This window comes from Notothenia coriiceps, unplaced genomic scaffold (assembly GCF_000735185.1).
Source record: "Notothenia coriiceps isolate Sejong01 unplaced genomic scaffold, NC01 NC01_scaffold00003769, whole genome shotgun sequence".
Taxonomy (NCBI): Eukaryota; Metazoa; Chordata; class Actinopteri; order Perciformes; family Nototheniidae; genus Notothenia; species Notothenia coriiceps.
Window position 1 is genome coordinate 96,022 of NW_011336470.1, and position 15,190 is coordinate 111,211.

A 15,190-nucleotide genomic window follows, 5' to 3' on the forward strand; every position below is an offset into this window, starting at 1 on the left:
TTCAATTGGAAACTAACTCATTACTTCTCGATCTTGAATGAAATCTAAAGACAAAGTACATGTCGGTACTCTGTAGTCGCCGATGATGTCCCACAGGCAGATGAAGGACAGTTCGGACAGGCTGTTAGTGAGACGCGTGGCAGTGGAAAGTGCACTAGAAGTCGACGTAGCAGATGAAGTACTAGCCTTGCTACTTTTTTCTTCACGAAATCTGGCTTGACAGTCTCTTAGGCTAATTTGTTGTAGGAATTGTAATATGAGGAAACTAATAAAGTTACGAACAACACACATACAAACAGGAGGACTTACAAAAAATAGAGAACAAACAAAACAAACATAAAACTACCGCCTCATCGAGATGAGTAGAGTAACATCGACATATTACTGTTATTTCATAAGATAAAGATAAAATTTATATTAAGATTTTCATAAATGTAAGCATGTAAACACAAAGGACGTCCAGACTTTAGGAGGCGGCGTCTCAAGGAGCAGAAGTGACGACTGCGCACTGTCCACGATGTGCCGGTGTTGTTTTTTCTGTTACTGCTACCGGTAGTTTGTGTGCTTGGTTCTGTTCGCACCGGGAGCGAGTTTGTAGAAGTACTGGATTTGTGTTGCAGAAAGTACTACCACTCTTATACATCTGTTCGTCTTTTATAGTGTTGTTCTGTCTTTGTGAATATGGAATTTGTTGTCTACACATGCCTGAGTTTAAGTACAATTATCAGCTGGCCACACTTTTGTTTTTGGAACTCGCCTTTGTGAACATTTTGTTTGTGTTATGTTTCTGTCTTACTATTTTACTTTTTTGTCTGAACATATCATTCGAGAATATCCCCTCTGTTGTGTATATATTGATGTGTTATGTGTATTTATTTTTTGTGTTTTTGACTCGAAAAGACTTGTTGTTTTTTTTGAAACCACACCACAAATACTAAAAAGAGCCAGCACGACCACTTGGAGGGGGTCGTTAGTTACCTGACTATGCTCTCGATTGTACTTATATAGCGCTTTATCCAGTCTTTAAGACCCCTCAAAGCGCTTTACATACTACATGTCATTCACCCATTCACACCCATTCATACAGAGCAGTGTACCTTACTCTAGGACCTAACATTCATACACATTCACACATCGTTGGCCATGCCATCGGGAGCACCTCAGGGTTAAGTATCTTGCCCAAGGATACATCGACATGTTGACTGCATCGAACGCACAACCTTCTGGTTGAAAGACGACCGCTCTCCCTCTCAGCCAGAGTCTCTCACCTGTTCTGGATACCGCTCTGATCGTCTTTGACTCCGAAGAAAATGGCTCCGACGATGAGGGCGAGGAAAATGTTGACTCCCAGCTGCACAGAGAGAAACATGAGAGATTTAATTACAAGCACTGACAGCCATCTAAAAGTCCTGTTTCTGAAAAGAGTTGCAGATCTGAGCCAGGGTAAAAAAGTAATACATGTATTGTCTGACCAATGACCTGCAGCTTGTGGCCTCTTCATGCTTTTCATTCAAATAGAAAATAACAGCTATTAGCGAGGAAGACACACTTAATATGAATCTACTCCCCAGTGAATTAAAGTATAGAACAAAGGTGTAATACATGAACAAAACAATCCCTAAACTCAGTGAATTATCTTTATGCAGAACTGAACTTAATCCCTAAAAGATTCAGAGGTTTCTCTTAATTTCTTACCAAACGATTATTAACTTCTCTCAAGTTACAACATGTTGTCAGAGATTTCCACAATTGATCAGAAGTAGATTCAACCTCCACTCGTGTCTCCTATTTCAACCAATCTGGAAAACAATTGATTCTTTGCGTACGTACAAATAATCCGGTATTCAAAAACCCAGGATATCAGTGCGCCTACATACTTTTACAACTGAAGGACAAACTGCTGGACAACTGCCCGGCGACCACGGAGGAACTGACTTGATCAAAGGTCCCTTTCCTTATCCTTCTGAACAATCAGTGCAGGAATTAATCCCCCCAGTTTGTCTAATATCAGACTGTCATTAATTACATTTGCAGAATGGTAATAAAACTTAAGCAGTGTCCCCTTTGACAGAGAAGATCATTTTTTGCGGGGTCAAGTGGTGGGGGGAAGATAACAGAAAAGAGTGAGAAAAGTGAAAGCGACACAAATTTTAATCCTAACAATTTACAGATTATGACGGGAGTAAAGCGGTTCCCAGGGTGAGGGGATAAGCTAATAGGGTTGAGCCTGTTTCACCTCATTCCCCGCAGCCCCTCATGTGAAAGCGAGGCGGGGGAGTGAAAGGTCTTGATGCCATCATGTGATCAGTCCGGACCGGGGCCAGGGGGCTTTGTCCTGATATGATATCAGTTTAGATCCTGGCCCAGAGAGGCAGAGCGGGGTCGCAGCAGTCACCAAAGCCGATTACGGCGCCCACGCTACCTAGAGCCCCTCTTGTGGGATTGTTTTTGACTTATTGAGGGCCAATTAGCTGTTAATAATTCCTAAAGTGAGTAGACTTCTGACAGCATTTCGCCGCCATGGGGTGACTAATGAGAGCCTTAAGTCCTGACCTCTACTAAGTGCTGTCTACGCATCCTGTGCACCATCACCTCTGCACGGACACACATTGTTGCTCCGCTCTTTGGAGGGTTTGAACAAAGTAAAAGCGATAGTGGCACAACCTTAAACCTTTAACCTTAAAACAGAAATCTGAGACATAAATATATCCGTCGGAGCTGTAGACTTGAAATCTGGACCTGAGATGTACTAAAAATCACAAAGTAAGGACTACATGTTTAAAATAAACAATGCTGTGCATACTCTATGACATTATGAGGATGACTTAATAAACTTGTAACTGGGATAACATCATTTAATACATACTTTAAATTCAAAATGTGTCTGCTACCACCAGTTTATATCAGATATGTAATTGTATCGCTATCTACATAAGAATTGCTATTATACTATCTGTAAATAGAGTGCGGGTTTATGTGTCAGTAGAGCTTTGTATGTACTTTGTATTACAAGAAGACAATACATGAAGTTATAAATTAGAACAAATATATATCTGATACATAAACAAGAAGCATAAAGCAATAATTTCACATTTAAAAAAATGCACTTCACTTTTTGGTGTAATAAATGGGTGGATCAATACCGCTCTTATTGTTTTGAATGTTCATTAAATTGTAAATTAGCAGCTTAGCTTAGCATAAAGACTAAAAACAGGATATTTTGGATCTGTCTAAAGGTAATAAAATATTGCTAACAAAAGTTGGAACTAATGCACAACCATTCTACAGGTGAGAAAAGGTAAGAGTCATTTAATAAAAATCCACATTTTATTTGTAAAACGTACAGTAAGTTATTGGAATTAAAACAACACTAGTCTTAAAGTTTGTGACTGTCATATCTTTGACCTTGATGATTAGTTTGATGTCTACCTGGGCCACAGATGTTTGTGGGTTCAGCATGAGGTTCTGGAAGGTTCTCCTGAGAACCCATCGCAGCTGGTGGAGGAAGGAGCTGTTGTAGGTGATGGTGCGGGACTTTGAGCAGGAGGAACACTTCTTCTCCTGCTCGATGAGCTCCAGCTCCGCTCTGGTGGCGCTGCAGTAGCTGCTGCTCCTGAACTCGTCCACCAGGCGCTCCTCGATGCTCTGCCGCAAGCCGCTCTGCTCCTCAAACTCCACATCTTGTAGGTGAACGGAGAGGAAAGTGACAGGTTTAAATATTTGAAAAACTAATTAAAAAAATAATGGCATTGGAAAAGATGCTGTGGACTTTTAAAGGAATACTTCACCTCCAAAAGTATCATTTGTTTAACAAGAACTCACCCAATGTTGCCGTGGATTTAAAAAACTTATTTTCCTGCATGTCTCCAAGGAGAACAACAAATCCAAACACTGTAAGCACTGGAGGCTTTTTAAAAAGCAAGGGTTTATCCATGTCAGTATTTAGGGAACAACTTTTTGGATTGTACTACACAAGTTGTGAACAGATGTGTTATTGTTTTTAACTCTTCGTTCACCATTGATGCATGAAAAAAAAAATCTTTACAAATTCAAGGTAATACAGGATGAGGAATTATATATATAAAAAAATAAATAAATCTTTACAAATTCAAGGTAATACAGGATGAGGAATTTATTTAAAAAAAAACCAAAAAAAAAAAAACCTCTTGACAATCATCCTCTGCAGACGCTTGAGGATCATGAAGAATATTTCAAATGTCATGCATACAGTTCAGTCCGGGGACTTTGGACACGTCTTTACAAATCCATCCTATTGCGAAGACAGAAAGGTGTTGCTCTCCTCGTCATTAGTTTTCATGCAGGGATTTATAAATGGCGTTACCTTCAGAGCCGGGCACCTTGGTCATGGATGCAGCCGTGGAGTCTCCGTTAATAACATCCAGAAAGAAGTCAGCTGGGTTGTTGTGGGGCTCACAGGGGAAACCTGAGACACAGTCACAATAATCCATGCATAAAAAACAGTATTCTCAGCAGAGAAGACAGGATGCAGTTCCAGGGCAGGTACAAAACAAACGTTTAAACGTATCATAGTCTCTATCACACTAACACATATAAACAAAGATTAATGTGGGTCAACGTAACAAGCACCTATATTTATACAACTATAAAAAGACTTAAAAGTGAGGAGACTTACTTACATTGTTAAAAAGGAAAGCTTGTGAAGTTCCTATAAATACTTTTCAATAATGTCCTGGTGGGATGTAATGTTTTAATTGTCTATGTGTCAAGTTCAATTATAAAAAAAGGCAATAAAAAACAGGTTAATTGTTTTATCTTTTATATTATTAAAACAATATCAAGTTTCAAGGCTTTTGTTGTCATGCGTGCATACATAGCTACAGTGTAGTTATGACAATGAACATCTTAGGTCACAGTCTCCTCCAACAGTGCAACACAATAAACAGGTAGAATAGTACAAGTTAACATTAATATCTACAGAACAAGCATCCATGTTCTCACCAATGTTGGCGAAGTAGTCCAAAGCGTTAGGCGCCGGTCCGTGGTAAACCATTTTCCCTCCGACCAGCAGAGTGAGGGAGTCGAACAGTCGGTAGATGGAGTATCGCGGCTGGTGGATCGACAGGATGATCGTTCTGCCCTTACTGGCCATTCTGAAGAGACACTTAGTAAAAGTATGTATTAATAATATGTACAATAAAGATGACTTTTGATGCAAAAAAAAATGTAATACTACACAAAGAATGCTCTGCCTTTGTATATCTCCTTTGTTAATTTACATTCAATTAATACTCAAGAAATAGTATATAATCCATGTTGCTGCATATCATTTTTTTACTGTACTAGATAATTGAATCTACATAAACACTGTAAAAGTATTTAAACATTATTAATGTGGCTTGCTCTGCCCTCCATACATTGTAGGTCTATCACAAGAATATTATAGATTGAACAAACAAACATTGAACGTGGCATACTTCGGTTATAATTATGTGTATTATTAAACTGTTTAATACATTGTCAAGCATAGCAGCAGAACTGAACGTGCATTTCAATCTCATCACATGATATATCAAGTGAAATGTTCAAAGAGGTATATTGTTATTAAATAAAACATAAATAACGCTAAATTAAATTAAGGTTTATTTTACAGGTACTAAAAACATGTAATGTCAAAATACATAGAGATTATATGAATTTTAAGTTAGTATTATTAGTAGTTTTTAAATGAGTATTCCACTTAGTTGTATGAACGATGTCGACTGGCTCTGAATTGTATCAGATGTGTTTGATGTGAATAATGCAATTACTGTTTATCATGTAAAATGAGGAAAATTCAATAAACAAATATATTCTGTATAATTATCTCAATTAAATCTATTTCTTTTTAATTACAGTTTATTTTTTGCAGGTTGGATTTTCAAACCTTTATTTAACCAGGTAGGTCCCATTGATCTCTTTTTCTTGTGTTTTTCTTTAGTTTTCACAACAATAATAACAGAACAACATGTGAACCTAAACAACAAAAAATAATACACACAAATCAGTTATAAAATAAAGCACAATAAATACTAGTTGCCTTCAATATTCACACTACTGTACAGGATTGAATTAGTCATTCACTTACTCGTTGGTGTCAACCATGTAAATATTCCACTTTTCCCATTTCCTATTGAATGCATTTTCTTGGATTCTCAAAACATATGTCAACTTTTCCATGACAGAAATATCTTGAACAATTTCCAGCCACTGCTCCTGAATCGGAGCGTTCACATTAAGCCAATTCCTAGCTTTCTCACTCGCTGCAAGTAAAACCTTAGTCAAATATAGATCGCCTCCCGTGACAACATCCTTAATGTTCCCAAGATACATCACTGGGAAGGTATTTGGGATTCCATAATCATTTTGACAACTGCATTAACCTTCTCCCAATATGACCTTATCTTTGTACAGTTCCAGAAAATGTGCGAGTGGTCAGCCTCCATGTTCCCACACAACCTCCAACACTCTTTATTTTGGGTGTTATCTATAGAGAAGGCCTGAGACTGAACTGTGACCTGATATTAATCCAATATAGATCAGAGTAATGGCGTCACCTCTTCAGCAGCAGCAGGACGGAGTTAGCGGTGCTGGCGTCCAGTCCGGTGGTCGGCTCGTCCAGAAAGAGAACCGCCGGGTCGATGATCAGCTCCATGCCGATGTTGGTCCTCTTCCTCTCTCCTCCTGAGATCCCCCTCGTCATCTGTGTGCCCACCTGAAGGAAAACACCCAGAAACATCTGTCCCGACTCTCACCTGAAGGTAGTCATTAAAGATGTGGAATTTAACTAAGAAAGTTGTCTACTATGTACAGTAGTTGTGTACTGAGGTACTTGTGCTTTACTAATACTTCCATGTATTGGATGTTACTCCACTACATTTTTTGGATAGCCTTACTTATTGGAAGATTCAGAATTGAGTAATTGCAAAAAAAATATGAAAAAAAATATTTTATTGTGTGTTAGGTCATTATAGGTTTAATTAAATTCACAAGCTCCAGGGCAGAATATATAATATCCATATGTTTAAAAAAGCTCCTCCTTACCGGCTGCCAAATTAAAGAGACGGAACAATTAATGCAGATACTTATAATTCAATAACATATATTATTTGTAGCTGAGTACATCTTTGTCCTTTAACTATATAGTGATGCTACCACATTTGTACTTAATGTATTTTACTCTTTACACAATTCTGAAGTCAGGACATTTAAACAGTAGAGTACTTCACACTGTTATTTCTACTCTCACTAAGGTGAAATACACGAGTACTTTGTGTATCACAGAGTATTGTGTGTCTTCACCTTGCAGTCGGCCACCTTGCTGAGCCCCAGCTCTGAGATGAGCTGATTGACTCGAGCCTCCTTCTCGCTCTGCAGCACGGAGCGAGGCAGACGCAGCGCTGCGGAGAAACGCAGATTCTCCCTGACCGTCAGCGTGCCCATCACCACGTCCTCCTGAGGGCAAAGGTCACAGGAAGACTTTGTATTTTAGTTTACATTTCGAAACTGCACTGCAGAGATGTGATGAATTAACAGAGTTTGGAAGCTAGTAACTTTGTATATTAAAAACTGGTATAAAAGTTTCCCTAAGCTTTACAGATCTCTTTAGTGTCTTTTAGATCTTTTGTGTTACAGCTCTTATTAGTGTGGTTTCTGGGAGGTCTTTTCCGTCATGGCCAAAACAGTATTTATTTCTCTTTGACTTTAGAAATATCATTTACTAAATACAACTAAATAAAAAAAAGTGGATTTTAAACATTCAAAAATGTTTAATCAATTATTCTTTTTGGATCACAATTGTTAGGGAATAATTTGCTTAGGTATTCAACCTTCGACCCAGTTCATCGTTTTCTCCTCTCACTGTCTCTTTTCCCATGGCACAGGTCTACGGCCTTGGGTATTGCTGCTATCTCTCTTAAGGAGGGGCAGCTTGGGCGCATTGTTGTTGCCAGTCTATGACAGAGCACAAGCCGCCATGAGGTAGTTTACTGCACAGTCTTTTCCTATGGACGAGAGCTCTAGTTAGATTCAGGGTCCATAATTGTTTAGTCTCACTGATAAAGAATGTTGATTATTACATTCAGAACTAGTTAAAACCTCGAGCTGCAGAAGAGTTCTTCAGAATTGGTTTGGCAACCGCTGTGTCAACTCGTGACACACCACCTGTCTTGTCAATTCTCCGGCCGTAACTCCAAATAAACCGTCAGTGTTTGCCATCAAAGCTCCTGCTCTCCCCGTGTCTCTCTGAGTACTGACTCTTAATTGCTTCAGAAGCTTCCCCCACAACAATCACTTAACATTATCAGAAATATCATGAATTGATTGAATTTTTATTCATAAAACTTAACAGTGGGATTTTTTTTTACTTTAAATATAATTCAACTGACTCACTTTTTTTGTATTGTTTTGATTACCTTTGAAAAACAGAACACAATTTAAGCTAACATTTGATTTAATGCATTGTAGTCAAAACCTCTAATAAAAACATTACACAAAGTTTTTTTTAGCCCCAGACAAAGTGAGGGACGTGCAGGTCAACGTAGTATTTAGTGATAAACAGCCGGATGTTTGTCTCAGGGGTTTGTGGAGACCAAACATCAGGTTAGCATTATTAATGTGGACAGGAATCCGGTCCTGCAGGTTTACGTAGTTAAAATAATTCAAAATGCACCTGAACCACATATCCAGAGAGGCACTTGAAGTTTGGAGGCTGCGGTGCTCTGTCGATGAGGACTTCTCCTGAGAGACCTGAGGGGTCCTTCCTCGCAGCCAGGATGTCCAAGAATCTTTCAACAACAAAAAAAAATCATACAAAAAATGTAACAATTATATCAAAACCAAATGCATTTTAAATACCTTTTTTCCAAGAGATCAGTGGGATACTCACGAAGATTTTCCACTTCCAGTCGGTCCAAGAATAGCGTTGAGTCCAGGTCTCATAATGCCACTGCAGCACAAACACACAAACCAATTTAGCAGGGATCATTTCATTTAAAGACCATGATTGGGACATTTAAACGGTTTGCATTCATTTAAAAAAAGGTATAATATCATATTTTCACTTCTGTACATCAGTTGTTATAATCCAAATGTGAGGAGTGTGAAACAGAGTGGAATAATTTGATTCTCTCACACGAGGAAACTTATTTTTCTCAAAGCACATTCCTCCCTCATTCATCCGAAACAGAATTAACGTCATTTGCATTTTTTACTGATATCATTAGCCTTTTTTGAAAGAAAAATTATACTGGGCTTTGGGAAATGTTATTAAAGTAAATCCTTTGACTTCAGAGGGAACAGTTACACAATAGCAGAAAAGAGTCAGTGATATAAAATGGAATCAAAATGAATAAAATCCCGGCAGCGGATCACGTGAGCGACTTTAAATCGTTTCCCTGGCAGACAGAGAGGTGCATCAGAGAGATTATATGCAGGAAACCATGCTTAATATCAGATAATTAACACAGAGGCGGGAGAAACTTGTGTGAAATGATTCATTCCTCCATGGGAAACGTCAGGTGTGTTTAATAATACCATCAGAAAGAAAATAATTGAAGAGTCTATTCACTATTGTTCCACTTTGAACAAGGATATAATGAAACATATTGAACTAAAATAAAGAAATACCGCTCTTTTATTGTAACGCAGTCTCCAAAGTTAAGAGTGTGTTTGATCACTTCATCTGAAAGTCAACACTATTCTTTGTCTTCTTTGCCAAGAACGTTATTAATGGAGCGGGGTAAGAGTTTGTTTAGTTAAGTTAGAACAAATGAGCATTCATCTGTACAATCATTTAAAAGATTTTCTACTGAAATCTGAGGAAATGATTAGTCAAATAAAGTCTCAGTGTAAAAGTGGCAGTCAATGTTGATTTATTAGTTAATTAAAATGTTGTATCAGTTAATAATCCGGATCTCTAACGTAACTAGCTATTAAAACAGTCAAATACATTTAGTGGTGTAAAAATATATAGTAAAGAAATATATATATCCTAAAAGTCAACCTCAAAATGGTTCCCTCAGTCAGTACACGACTTCAGTTAATATACCTTTCCTCTTTCCAAAGCTGATACAAACAGCTTTAACTGACAGAAGACAGACAGGTGAAGAGCGTGTGTGTTTTGAGGACTGACTTGAGGTCGAGCAGTATCTCCCGGTGGCTCGTCTTCCTCCGGCAGACGAAGCCGCTCTGCAGCTGCACTCTGTAGCGCACGTTGTGGAAGCTGACGGTGGAGCCTCGCTCGGGGCTCTGCTCCGCGCCGGGGGCGACCTTTGACCCCACCGTCCCGTTAGTGCCGATGTCTTCTATCATGGCAATGTTGATGTGATTGGCTCTCTCCATCATCCTGGGACCGTGATCTGAGAGAAAGACTTATTTTACTGATGTAAAACAACAGTGTGTGAATCTCAGGGTTTCACGCAATCTACATAAAACGGTTTGTACGGCTGCTCTTTAGCACACATGAACTACGCATAATTAGATCATCTCAAAAATTACATCACAAGGGACATTTCTTTGGCTTTTTTATTTAATTCAGTTTTTTCTATTGTTCTTCATACAAATCTTCTTTTTACAAATGATCTCTAAATTGTAGATTAAACTACCCAACAACAGCACATTCGTTCAAATGGGCACCGTCAAATTCAGTATGCAGACCAGAGTTAGGATAATTACACATCAGTTATATCAATCCAAAAACATCAAAATTGAATAATAATATTTCATATTAAAACACTGACAGGGACCATTTTCTGCAGAATGAGAAACCTTTATTTTTGTTCATTTGATTACATTAAAAACACATTAGAGCTCAAAATATATGATGCATAATGAATTCTAATTTTGATTGCCAAAATGCCTGATGCCGGTCATGGTTCTGCAGAATGAGTACTTTTCTTTTGATACTTCAAGTACATTTTTAACTCGTACTTTCACATAAGTACAATTTTGAATGCTGGACTTTTACTTCAAGTTCAGTATTTACAGTGAGGTATTAATACTTTTACCTAAATACAAGTTTTAATCACTTCTCACCACTGCACAGATCACATCACTCTGTGGTCAAATCCTGTAGCACAGATTCTCACACTACTTAATTTTAATACATGTCGTTTTTAGATTTTTTTTAACACTAAAACATAAATGTTCTTCTTGCTCCAACTAGTATTACGCAAACTAAGTCTTGCAGAAGGACAACTAAAACAAATAAATCATGATTTTCAGAAAGTGATCACCTGCTCCTTGGTGTTTTTAAGTAAAGAAGAGTTTGGTTGTGACTCACCGGCTGCTGCTGTGATCCTGCTGCAGCTTCAGAGGAGCGCTGCTGCAGACTGAGGACCAGAGGAAGGGGGGCACCCTGAGGGGGGGACAGGTGCCTCCACTCAGCTGGGACCCCTCAACGTTAACCCTTTATCCACCACACAGAGAGAGAGGACAGGGATTAAACAGAGACAGACTATCCTCCAGTGGTGTAACTTTAACAAGAGTTTTTAGAATAACGGCAACAATAGGTCATGTTGTTTTTATGTCTTGTGTATACAAAAAAAAATGTGTATACAAAAAAAGGGTTTGAATTTTTGAAAAAGTGCATGTTTGGACAATAAAAGTAAAATAAATAAATTGTACTTCACTAAAATCTCAGAGGGAAATATTGTCCTCTTTACTGCACCACTACCCAGCTGTATATCAAATGTAAGTAATTCAATGTTGTTGCTGTCTAAACAGCCGGTTGGACAACACAAAAGAGTTTAAGGTGTCACTTTGAACTTTTCTCGTGTTTACAAACAGAATTACCTGTAATCATTCAATCTCTAAAAAAAAACACAAGAAAAAATGAGTTAGCAGATTAATCAATAAAAACGAAAAGATGAATTCTGACTGACTGACCTCAACTGAATACAGCAGTCAAATCCTGATTCTTCATTAATGCATGAGGATATATATATATATATATGATATATAATTAAATGTTATCAATCACGAAGGAAATGTTCTTAACCGAGTACTTCTACTATTGAAACTTTTCAGATATTTCCTGATTACACAAACTTACTTGTACTTACCTTTAAAACATTCAAAAATGCTTTTACTGCATTATTTAGTGTTGCATAAAGATGGATGCACCTGTAACATCATTCCAAACAAATCACGACCAATCATCTGAGCCAGCCCGGCTAAAATAACTGGATCATGGCCACCTGCCTGTCGGCCTTCCTTCTCGTGCACAAACTTATCATGTGCACGTTCGTGTGTGTTGGAGAGGGGCTCTGTAAGGAAGCCGAAGAAAGGGGCAGATTTTTTTCGACTTTTTCAAATTCTAGCGCACTCGAGCTGGTTTCTCAATTCTTACCTACCCTACCTTAAAGGATCTGAATACTTCTTTAGCCGCTGGAGTATGTCGTCCTCATAAATTCAGTCGGTCTGTCAGGCTGAATTAATCAGTAAAACATTGTTTGGTTACTTATCAGTGACGAAACCTTTCTTTTACACTCCAAGAATAAATGGACAAGAAGGAAAATGTCCTGACTTTTAAATGTTATACATTACATTTTTTCTTTACTTTGAAAGATCGCTTAAATGGCAGTTTCACAAATACTCACAAGACACAAATAAATATAGAAACTAATAATACACACAAAAAAAGAAATACATACAAAAATGGTCTCAATCCTCAAATAAATGCACAGGTTAAAAAGGAAAATTAATTATAATAAGATAATATTTATAATTTATTGGATGAGAAATCAACCTGCATTTTAATATGATGTTTTTATTTTTACATATTTGATTTATTTATTGAGTCATTTCATATCTGTACTTCTCCGTACAACAAACAGAAGATTTAAAGACAGGACACATGATTGTTATTTGTTTAGTTTTTAATCGTTTGTGTCACAAGCCATTGAGACCAAAAATACAGTACTAACAGTGTCGTGTTGGAAAAGTGACATTTAGGTCCCGGATACAACGATTGTATTTGAAAAGGCAGTGAAACCAAAAACAGAAAAAACAAAGGAACACAGTGGGATACATGTGTAACAGATGAGGTTTGTATGGAGGATGAGTCAATCAGACAGTTTACATAACATCTAAAGCTGGTGTTGGAGGAAAAGAACTGAAGGTAACAAATATCACAGGTCGAAGAATGACGATAGATATGAAGCGTTGTATTTCTCAACAGAACTAAAGATCAACAGTGGACAGAACAGTCGATCTCTAACCCTTCACCCCGGACACTTATCCCCTCACATCAGCCAGGACAACCTACAGCTCCTGAACCCTGCAGGGTGCGAGTGATATTTCTGAGTGGAGGAGCGAAGTTAAGCAAACATTCACTTAGTCGAACATGGCTCTCAGCTGAACATCTCTTAAGTGTGCTTTTCTCTTTCTGAGTGACACATCAAATGAAGAATTAATGATTGTAAACAAGTTACAACCAAACAAAGAAGATGAAACTGAAGCAAAGGTCCTGCGTTTGTGACTGATATGACGAGTTATTAAGTTATGAGAACTTACCAGTTTTCCGGATGTACATAAATAGAATTATTTACAAAACATAAACTTTACATTTCTGTACCTTGAACACATCTTAGTGCCCTTAAAATACAGTTTCTTAATAGAAATATTAACACTTATACAAGCTTGGTAACAAGAATATCTTATATGCGCCACGGAAATGCTGATCATATAAATAGCATTAAGCACAAACTAGATCACAGAATATTCTGGGTTCATTTCTCTCAACGATTGTGCAATTAGAGAACATTTAAGAACGGACGTATCAAGACCTACCCTCTGACTTATTTTGGTCGTGATGCTTTTTGTCCAGTTGCTTCAGAAGTCGTGACCTTTCTATGTACATTTAAGTTGATTTTGATATAAAAGGGCTAAATTAATTGATCAATTGACAAATTAATTAGGGATCCACGATATAAATCAGGCCGATAAATCATCCCCTAATGACGGGAAATGTATATTGTTATGTTTCATTCTGTAAATAAAATGATGGCTGATAAATTATTAGCCAATAAGACAAAGCTATATAGAGTGCCACGGTGACGCGTCCTAAAACCCGGAAGTAAACTCACTAACTAGCTAACTTACTTCCGGGTTTTAGGACGCGTCACTGTGGCACTCTATTGCTTTGACAGACTTGAGAAGTGCAGCATGTACACACTGACACTGTGTGTTTGAGATCGGCCAATCAACAGAGGGGAGAAGCGCAGAACGCTGAATAGAGAAAATTTGGACTAAAAGAGATTGGATGGTTTTCAGAGGAAGACAACACAATTTCAAATTTGCAATACAAGTTATTAATGTACTTTACTAGAAAAAAAGTGTTTGTTGTTTTTGTTTGTCAACAATTATGATCTGATAGATAAGATCTATCATTATTAAATGATCTATTTTTTGCTTAGGCTCTCTTATCCTCAGGTGTGCAAACCTGCTTTTTTTTTACAATACCAGAAATGTGGAAATATTGCTTGGTTTATGAGCATTTGCGGTGAGAAGCAGGTATTTATCGGTTATCGATAAACGATCCATATCATGCATCCCTAAAATGCAGTTCCATTATTGTATTTCCTTATCTGTGCATGTAGTCCAATCCTTCACACTGAGAAACAGAAAGACTGCTGGCTTTAAAACAGCTGTTAAAATCCAGAAGTACTTTTTTTTGTTAAAATTGCAGATTATCCACGTTAAGTTAACTGTGAAAATAAAAAGTGCAAACTTGGGCATTATAGCTAAAAGTATTTAAAAGACTGACAGGATAGCAGTCTTCAAATCTCAGGTGATTCAGAGCAGGCCAAATAAATACAGGAGACGGCTGTCAGGTCATCGGGAACTCCTGTCTGCCACTCAAACTCTCCGTAGCTTTCAGCGTCTATAGGGTCATCGGCCTGCGCGAGATAAAACCTTTTATAAAGAGGATGTTTTTCATTTAGTGCACTTCATGAATACTGCCTCTGAGGAAAGGAGGCTCACATCATGCTACTCTAAATAATATTACGTTACCCTATTGTATACATTTTTGGGGCAAACCACAGTTTTTATAATATTTCCACAAGGGCACTGTTGTTGGATTGTATTGCACACATGGACCAGATCCGCAGCCCCCAACCTGACTACGCCCAGCGCCCGCTGGACACCACGCTCCGGCTGAAGGAGAAGC

At 37.8% G+C, this 15,190-nt stretch overlaps 1 protein-coding gene across 1 annotated transcript; it reads right to left on the reverse strand.

Moving 5' to 3' along the window:
- Nucleotides 1-1,264: 1,264 nt before the first annotated feature.
- Nucleotides 1,265-11,421, reverse strand: LOC104941713 (ATP-binding cassette sub-family G member 2). Its single transcript, XM_010766847.1, has 10 exons — nucleotides 11,300-11,421; nucleotides 10,151-10,376; nucleotides 8,906-8,965; nucleotides 8,690-8,804; nucleotides 7,321-7,473; nucleotides 6,576-6,733; nucleotides 4,981-5,132; nucleotides 4,343-4,444; nucleotides 3,430-3,680; nucleotides 1,265-1,351 (listed from the first exon to the last, which is right to left on the reverse strand). The coding sequence occupies exons 2-10, from the start codon at nucleotides 10,360-10,362 to the stop codon at nucleotides 1,265-1,267; spliced, it is 1,290 nt and encodes a 429-aa protein (XP_010765149.1). The 5' UTR covers nucleotides 10,363-10,376; nucleotides 11,300-11,421.
- Between the last annotated feature and the right edge of the window lie 3,769 nt (nucleotides 11,422-15,190).

What these genes read in the sequence shown, in the direction of transcription:
- LOC104941713 (XM_010766847.1), bottom strand. Translation starts at nt 10,362, where the DNA reads ATGATGGAGAGAGCCAATCACATCAACATTGCCATGATAGAAGACATC. An exon ending in ACTGGAAGTGGAAAATCTTC is followed by an intron (nt 8,805 to 8,905) that starts GTGAGTATCCCA and finishes TGTTGTTGAAAG; the next exon opens with ATTCTTGGACATCCTGGCTG. An exon ending in GTCCTGCTGCTGCTGAAGAG is followed by an intron (nt 5,133 to 6,575) that starts GTGACGCCATTA and finishes GTGTCTCTTCAG; the next exon opens with AATGGCCAGTAAGGGCAGAA.